This window comes from Monopterus albus, unplaced genomic scaffold (assembly GCF_001952655.1).
Source record: "Monopterus albus unplaced genomic scaffold, M_albus_1.0 scaffold18.1, whole genome shotgun sequence".
NCBI lineage: Eukaryota > Metazoa > Chordata > Actinopteri > Synbranchiformes > Synbranchidae > Monopterus > Monopterus albus.
The window spans coordinates 2504241-2513555 of record NW_018127898.1 but is presented as its reverse complement, the minus strand read 5'-3'; the positions used below and the strand labels follow the sequence as shown (position 1 = coordinate 2513555).

The 9315-nt window shown below is 40.8% G+C and overlaps 1 protein-coding gene across 1 annotated transcript; it reads left to right on the top strand.

Annotated features, from left to right (window-relative positions):
* The first annotated feature begins 266 nt into the window (after positions 1-266).
* LOC109955910 (adenosine receptor A1-like) lies at positions 267-8857 on the top strand. The gene is made up of 3 exons (XM_020592524.1): positions 267-1103; positions 5257-5551; positions 5687-8857. The coding sequence occupies exons 1-3, from the start codon at positions 763-765 to the stop codon at positions 6068-6070; spliced, it is 1020 nt and encodes a 339-aa protein (XP_020448180.1). The 5' UTR covers positions 267-762; the 3' UTR covers positions 6071-8857.
* The last annotated feature ends 458 nt before the right edge of the window (positions 8858-9315 follow it).

Below are 9315 nucleotides of genomic sequence, written 5' to 3'. Positions count from 1 at the left end.
TATATGTTTAGGCATTCTAAAAAAGTATTTTTTTTATCACATTCAAACAAATGTGATATATCTGAAAATGGGTAGCCTATAAGATGCAACTGGCATGTGAAACCAGGTTTGATTCTCCTCCTCAGGTCTCAGTGTGTTTACTCCCATAGAGGGCAAGCTTTCAGTGACACATGTGACTCTCAGAAAGAAGATGAGAGGAGGTTTTAATAATAATCTGAACTCCATGCGTGATCTCACCATATCTTAAGTGGGATTATTTGACGAGAAACGGGGAAATGGACAGTCGCTTGTCTTGGCCAACTATGTCCAGATGGAATCATAAAGCCTGCGCAGTTGTCAAAATGATTCGGACTTCTACGGAAACTGACACTGGGACTTATGCTGTTTATATTTGACACGTGACTGACATCGAGGAAAGCGGCATTGTTGAAAGCCGAATCCGCGCCTTGGGAACCTGGCTGTGACTCATTCAGTAACCGGGCTCCGTCCTGTCCGCCCACAGGACTGCGGGGGCCACTTCATTCTTAAAGTCGTCCTTTGGGAACGGTGACCAAGTTCTGGGTCAGGTGCGCAGATGTCCTGGACTAGACTATAAAATAATTCCGAGCATCAGACACTATACCTCTACATCTGCGGGGCATAAAACATGCGACTCCTAAGTCAGGGTGTCTCCATCGGTGCCCAAAAACTCCAACAGGGAACTCCTTCGACGTGTTTCGGCTGTTTCTCCGTTGAGCGCACACCTATCCAGCATTGGTGATCATGACTTCGGGTCTGCCTCCGTCTAAAACCCTGTACATCTGCATGGAGGTGGTGATCGCCTTGTCCTCGGTCATCGGGAACGTGATGGTGGTCTGGGCTGTGCGTATTAACCGGTCTCTGAGAGACACCACGTTTTGTTTCATCGTCTCCCTGGCCTTGGCTGACATTGCGGTCGGGGCTCTTGTCATCCCCCTCGCCATAACCATCAGCATCGGACTCCAGACGCACTTCTACAGTTGCTTGATGGTCGCCTGCACAGTGCTCGTCCTCACGCAAAGTTCGATCCTGGCACTGCTGGCCATCGCCATCGATCGCTATCTGAGAGTCAAAATACCCATGAGGTAGGCCCAAAGGTGAATTCCTCTAGTTTTCAATATCTTGTCCTATTTATCGAAAGCCCGTATCTGTCGATCGCTGCTCGGACCAAGGGCACAAGTCGAACGGTCATTCCAGTGTCATACGGGATTTATATTTCACCTCCATCCATAAATGACTGTAATATGTGGAGCAAAGGTGCGTCCGACAATTTGAATCACCGCACACAACCCTTCATCTAGGGCTGCATTAATCAGCTCTGACATCTTGCTGGAAATTACAGCGGAAATTCGGTGGCTTGTAAGACTGTGACATTTTCATACACAAAGGATATTTGTACTTACTCATAAATGCACACATAGCCCATATATTTCATTTCTTTTATTTATTTATTTCATCTAGATTTCCAACACATCATTTCCTCCAGTCATACAAATTTTATGATTGAAAGGGAGCAGAGCTTTTGTGACTGTTGCTTAGTGCCTCTATAAAACTGGTTTGGCTATAGTATTGTTTTTGAAAGTTTATGTACTTCAGCTACAAACATATAGCAGATATTATATAAATAGATGAGTAAAGATGATCTTGGTATTTAGTCTATTTACATATTTAGCATTTACATTAGGATGCCCAAGATCTGAAGAAGAGTCCGGGCCATTTAGCACGCCAGAGCAAAACTTGTGCAAGAATGTGGAAGTCATACATGTTATCTTGATCCCTTTTGCTCTGGCTTGGTCAGTGTCACGGCGGAAACTGGTGTTTCTGTTGTGTGGTGAATTTTATCATCATTTTACACTTTGCCTCATCATGACATGAAAGCTCCACTTCTGGTTGGAGAGTACGCATGACTAGTCAATAGTCTTATTGTGGCTGGTAGGTGGATTGCATAATTTCTCAAGCAACCAACAGATAGTATGAAAAGATGCACACTGAGAGGTTTTTAATACAGTACAATACAATACAGTGTACTGTGTCACTAAGTTGTTCAAAATCTGCCAAAAAGGTTGTATTATAATGATTATGGTCTTTATTTTATCTGTAAATATTTGTATCAAGTCTTAAAATATTACTGTAACAAAAAGGGGTGCTGGTGCTGCAAAGGAAAAATAAAAAAGAAGTATATTTTACTGAGTCACCAATCTGAGAAAATGTATTTCCACCTCACTGGTGGTCCGTTTTCGCCAGAGATTTTCATGTGGACATTTTCACATTTCACCAGCACTGATAATTTCTTTTTTCACTCTCCTTTGGTAAAGTGATAACGTGAGCCAAAATGAGTCCCCCCTCCCTAAATCACCCCTGGAACTCTTGCAGGACACATTTTAACATGCACTTAATGCTTTTTATAGCAGAGGTGGTTTGGAAGCACACTGTCATGATAAGGGTGGTCTGTCTGGTGTGCTTGGCTGGAGGATAAGATTTACAGGTGGGAGACGATCAAAATCCCACAGGGACATAGAGGTAGATGGACAGCAGTCAAATCCAGAAAGCAATTTCTGTCAGGCTAACAGCTGATCTGTATGCAGACAGACAGTCATGTTTTACGAGCAGCTGTATGGAGGGTTATGAGTACACAAGCTGATATAAAACCTGACGTCACATAATGGAAAACCTAGTCCAGACATGGTCTGTTTTTAAAATCCTTTCACTCATTGGTAGTGTGTTGTTTCTGCCTCACTCTGGCTTTTATGTCAGAGTGCTTGAAATATGAGCAATTGAGAGTAAACAAAGGAAAAGCAAAACGAAAAAATATGAAATTTTGCTCTGGCACATATTTAAGTGTGTATCTCTGTGTTAGCGTTAGCAGGGTTAGCCAAGAAGCAGGCAAGAGAGAGAAAAATGTGCAAGAGAGTGGGAGTGTGAGAGGAAGAAAATGCTCCTGAAATTTGTTGCTCACCCCTTTCATCTGGTTAAGTCAGCTTTTACTCTATAGAAATGAATTTAAAACAGTCTACCACAGGAATCTTTCATGGACCTCTCCATTAACTGACCATTATGTAGAGAGACAGAACTAATGACATCCTATTAAGCTACCAAAGAATTTCAAACAGTTATGTTAGGCAAACACCCACAGTTTTTCTTTTCTTAACCTAACTCTTGTGATTTCCAAAAAAGGAAGATTTTAGAGATACTCTTCCATCAGCTAACATGTCACACAGATCCAAAAGCCATGGGAATTACAGGACAAAATAGCTGTAATGGTTTATAATTCAGTCTATTACAACAACCCCGTGAACTGCAGCCCTAAAGCAACACGATGTAACTTTTGAAAGATGAAATAACCCATTCTTTCTTTGACAGATAAAAATTTAAATTTAGCAGCAATACAATACACCAGTGACAAATACAACACCCTCAGGAGTTTTGTTGATACAGCCTCACTGGGTCTGCTCTGATTTATGGCTTCTAAAGGTTAAGGTTATGAATTAACAAACCTGAGAAATGTTATGTTATATAACTGTCATTACTCAACCAATTTGTTGACTTATTTTTCTTCTCCACTTTTGCTACATTTTATGTCTTACCATTTTCCATCATCTTGTAATCGTTTCATGTGGCAGCAGTGAATTTTCTTCAACAAAAGGTCAGCATAGTCTTGCTTTAAAAGTGGAAAGAAGACCTCGGGCTACAATTTGCTAATGATTTGACTGTGGTAATGGATTGCCTATAAAACAAGATACAACAAAACAAAATACTCTTTTAGATTGCCACTAACACTCTGCAGAGGCTTACGTTGGATGACTGCAGCTCCCCATGCTACTGGCGATGGCTATAGTGATCCCTGTACATGGTTGGTTTTTAAAAAAATTACAGCGCTGCTGCGGTCAACGTACAAGTACTGTATGTAACCCATGGTTCCTATTGCCCTTGCAGAGTACCTACCATAAAGTAGGAGCTAAAGAAGTCCCTCAAAATGGCATTCTAACAATTATTATTATTCTCAGTTCCTCTGGTGTGGGCATGTAAAAAAAGGGGGCACTTTTTCCAATAGTTCTAAGAGCTATAAAATGTTTGTCCAGTCCAAAAGCACCTAAAGTGTAGCAATTTTTGACAGTATAGCCAAAGTGCTAAAGTTGCCAACTGGACTGGCCATCATGGCACAACACAAGAGAGCCAACTCAGGACAAGACTCAGCAGTCCACCTGCATCTGAAAGACAAGGACACACCTTTGAAGACAGCAGTGTACACAGCTTGGCCAGAAAAGACAGATGGTTTGAAAAGAGGAGGAAAAGAGGCCAGCTACATCAAACTAAAACAACCATCATCAAACAGCAGAGGTGGTCTATCAGCCATTTACAGTACAATGTGGTCCACACCTCCCTCCTAAGATAATTCAACACCCATTCAACCTTAAGGCCACATTCTGAGTTTCAGAGGTTTGAAAAAACACAGCTCTCTTCACTCATTTCTATGAGGGACTGTGTTCACCACAGCTGGCACCAACACTGCAGGGGGCTCCAGTAAAATAATGCAGCCCTGTGCTGTGAAAAACTTGGATCTGGTAAAGCTTTAGCTGCACTGGACTATGGCATCATCCGACAAAGGCGCTATGTTGAACAAACATGTATGGAGGATGGTCGGAGCGTGGACGCCCACAGGAAGAAAACTCTTGTTTACCTTGTTAGTACCAGCATTTAGTTTTTGATAATACTTTGTATGGAGCAGATAAAAAAATTAAAAACTTGCTCAGATATCAATTTTGCAAAAATAGCATTATTTCAGTTTATTCATATTTATTCACTTATTCCTTGCCTGCCTTTGCCATTCCATTAAGTGCCTCATCATTTCAGATTCTGCCACCTGCTTTGCATTTACCCGAGTTTTCTCACTTTCCCAGTCATCTAACTCCCCACACCCCTACCCTCCTCATGAGCTCCCTAGTAAGTATGCCATCCCATTTTCACTTACCTTCTGCTAATTTGCCATAGCAGCTGTAGCCTTTCAGCCAGCCTGTTGTTTTTTTGTCTCATTTGCCTGGTGTTTTTGCTTGTCTGCCGCTGACCTCGCAATTAACCACTTAGCAGCTTTAATAAAAGTGAACAGTTTTATTTTTGCATGGTGTCCCTGAGTTGTGCATTTGAGTCCAGTGTTATCCTGAGCTGTGGCACGTCGCCATACTCTGCATCTCTCCACTAAAAATTTTTCTCAATGCTTTATCCTCTCTCTTGTCGCCATAGCTACAGGCGGGTGGTGACCCCTTGGCGAGCTGGCACGGCTGTGTTGTTGTGTTGGTCGGTGTCCATAATAGTGGGCCTCACGCCCATGTTGGGCTGGAATAACCTGCAGCGTCTCCGTGACAATGGCTCCTTGATCACTGATGACCTTTTGGTGACCTGTGAGTTTGAGACAGTCATAAGCATGGACTATATGGTCTACTTCAACTTCTTTGGCTGGGTGCTTCCCCCTCTGTTACTCATGCTGGCCATCTATGCTGAGATTTTCTACATGATCCACAAGCAACTCAACAAAAAGGTAAGACTTTCTTGCAGGACATGGTTGCTTTGTCTGATGTGCAACAATCAGTAGACTAATTGCTATTAAAGCAACTTTAATGTAAAATTATTAGAAAGCTACATTTATGTAATCTTCTTCTTTATCTCTCTGTAGGTGTCAGCAAGCCACACAGACCCAAGACGTTACTTTGGCAAAGAACTCAAGCTAGCCAAGTCGCTTGCCTTTGTTCTTTTCCTCTTTGCAATCAGCTGGCTTCCTCTTCACATTGTCAACTGCATCACCCTCTTCTGCCCTGACTGCAACAAACCAGTGATCCTCATTTACATTGCCATCATCCTTACCCATGGCAACTCTGCCGTCAATCCCATCGTTTACGCTTTCCGCATCAAGAAATTCCGCACAGCGTTCCGTAAAATCTGGAAACAATACGTGCTTTGTCGAGATTCTGTTGGTCAGCTTCCTCGAAGAGGGAGCCAGCGAGGACAGATTCATGAGAGGAGGCTGAGGCAGACTGATGATGATGATGATGATGTGTGACTTTTGGCAAGTAATTGGATTGGAATTGAAAAGTTTTACCTCAGCGGTTCACAGAATGGAACAGACTCTGGCTTTATTTTTATGATTGGGGGATTAATGGTCAAAATGACCTTAATGGCATTGAAGGATGTCAGAGGAACGAAACAGGCTAAGGAATTCTGCTGTGGACTTGACTGATCTCCTCCATCCAACATGTTTAAGAGATAGGATGACAAATCAGCAGGAGGACAACATCCACATCCTAAATCAGACTTTGATTTAGATGAGTTTTATTGTTTTTCCACTGGCTGACAAAATGATGATGATGTCGTATGGGATAAGGGGCTTCTCATCAGTTTCAACACCAACCTCTTGAACTTGAATCAGTGTATATTTGTAGCACATGCCATATTATAAAAGTGTATAGTGTAAGCTGATCTGAATTCAACCTCATGGCCTTTTTCATGTGAGTAATCTCAAATCGTTAAGTATCTCATGAGCTATATTTACATGCTTTGTCCTGTGGCCTTACAGAGAGAAAGTAAAGTACTAAGGAAAAATGTAGCATTGTGCTAGTAGGAAGTGGGAATCTGGTAAACAAGCGTTGGGCACTTGGTATTAAAAACCAGGATTTTTGGTGAGATGACATGTTAATGGAAAAGTTGCTCCTCAGACTCATGGTCTTTAAAGATATATGGTGTATTAGGATGTGTGACGGTTATGTGTTTTGACATTTCTGAGACCGTTTTACTGACAGAATACTGGTTAATAGTTGTAGCATTCATTCTATTTGTGGACATGGACAATGGTAAAAACCTTGCAGCCACCTATAGTAACTATGTAACTCTGTAGTTAAATCAGTGTTGCTGAATGGAAGACTGTGAATGGAGTGTTGGAGCTCCTGGATCTGCTTCATTTGATCTTGGTGATCTTTAAACCCTGTAATGTACCTCTACTGTACATGTCGGCAGGCCCTTTGCACTACTTACAGGTGTTTTCACAATCAACTTTTCAAACATTTTCTCCTGATTCTTTAGGATGAGGCCAGCATAGAAGCAGCACCTTCTCTCTTTCACTTTTGTTAGCCAGAAAACGTAAACTAACCATTAAAATGAGTGAGATTTGAAATTAAAACATGTTGAGATAAAGTAGGACTGCTGACACTAATAAACTGCACTATATGTAAGTAATGTATGCATAAATGTTAACTGGAGGTACTGTATACAAATGACCTAACTGAGCAAATAGCTGTATATCTCTGACGTATCCTCTTACAGCTGTTGATTGAATGAGCAGATTGGGGAATCCGTCCTCCAAGCATCTCATCAGATTTTTTTTTCAAGACAATAACAAATGGAAACAAGGATAGTAAGCAAAAAATGTCACAGCATAATATGAGCCCTGGTTTAAATTTATATTGGTTTATGTGCAAGCAGGTAGAAGCATCAAAATCCATTTGGTGCGTCATGACAGAAATAACGTCACTTTCTCACTCTGTTTCTGTGTAACGAATCTAAGGCCACTGGTGGTGGGAGGCTGAGTCTTCTGTATAGACATTGGGCTTCTGTCACTCAGCGGAGAGTGGGCTCATGGATGAAAAAATGAAGGTGTAGGAGTCCAGGAATGAGGGTGAGACAGGGTTTACAAGTGAACCAGAGTGTGAAAGAACTCATGAAGAGTCTTTATGTCTTCAGAGGTCAACAACAAGGCCACACTGGTGCTCTCCCATCAACAAAACAGGCCTGTTAATCTGACCTCCTACTGCAGCACTGTGTTACAAAACATACAATACACACACCTCACACACTGTATGTTTTCATCAGACAAGTATAATCAAGTGTATTGCAATTGTGTTTATAATGCTGTCCTTGAAATAATGTTCCATGTGATTCTTTTCTCATTTTGTGCTCATGTGAAAGCTTTTAAAGCCACCATGTGTAGAATTATCATATTGCAAATCACAGTGAGGGAAAATCACTGGGTTGCACCAATATTTGCATGTGAGAGTGGGGACGGAGGGATTACAGTCTAAAACAATGGACATCCTGATAACTGCCCGAAGTGAAGCTACATTGACATGATCGCCGCTGATGTATTTTGGTTGATTTGACAGCTTTAGTTGGCAGATTGATGCTGTCACTCCACTTCTGGTTGCTACTGTGCAGAATTTGGTTGCAAAAAAGCAAGATGGCAGCTGCATTATTCCTAATATTTTGACCTCACGTTTGCATAGTGGTAGGAAGTGGGGATGCCATGTCCATCGTATATAAAGTATGTCAGTGGTTCATTCCAATCGAATTTGAAATCTGCTGTTGAAATTAATCTGCACAAATTCTTCAAGTCAACTTAATGAAGTTGGTCAGGTTTAAATTATACACACAGTGGCTTTAAGTTTTAATCTATTTACATTTACTGAACAGGTATGATAATTAAAATCCGATTTGTGCAATATTTCCATCTGTACATTAACAATATAAGCAGATAGTCTGTAGTGAAATGCACATGTAAGCATACTATTCTGAATGGAGATGCAGAGCAGTACAAGCTAATATGGTAAGCTGAGTTGTCAGTCTCTAATTACATATGACGGCACAAGTGAGTTAAATAGGTCCGTAGACAGAATCCAAATGTATAAAGCAAACTGAGCTGCATATGTATATTCATTTAATGAAGCTGGTGTTGTCTGATTTGATGTTGGAGAATACACTTAGATCAAACACAAGAGAAAGAAAATAAAGCCGATTTTATCATGAACACTGACTCCAAAAAACTTGATGACAAGTGCTATCACATAGCTCAGATATTAGGAAGATGAAATGACACAACATGATTACTCAGTTTTCATTCTTTATTTGTGTTGAACACACACACACACACACACACACACACACACACACGTCAAGTCAAGTTTAGTTACAGTATATAACCTGAAATTACAGGTTTGTCCCAGCAGGCATTCAAAATTATTGAAGTATCAACAGTCAGTGTGCATTATAAAACACTTTTACATTCACTTTGTATTATTTTACAACTAAGATCTAAGAGATTTTTTAAAATAAAAGGTGTCTGACTTTAAATAGTTTTCTATTCCACTTGGAGGAAAATATGGAGTAAACACAAGTCACTCTGATTTGTCAGGCACAGGTGTAACTAATAACATTATTAATTGCTGCAAGCATGCCATTATTTGCTGGAACAGAGCCATAGTCGATATCATTAGTTCCACCTGTGATTTTCTTGATATCTGCTATGAAAAAGAATCTGAT

Bases quoted from the DNA above. Each gene is read 5' to 3' on its own strand.
- LOC109955910 (XM_020592524.1), top strand. From the start codon at position 763: ATGACTTCGGGTCTGCCTCCGTCTAAAACCCTGTACATCTGCATGGAG. The intron at 1,104-5,256 runs GTAGGCCCAAAG...TTGTCGCCATAG, and splicing joins AGAGTCAAAATACCCATGAG to CTACAGGCGGGTGGTGACCC. The intron at 5,552-5,686 runs GTAAGACTTTCT...ATCTCTCTGTAG, and splicing joins ACAAGCAACTCAACAAAAAG to GTGTCAGCAAGCCACACAGA.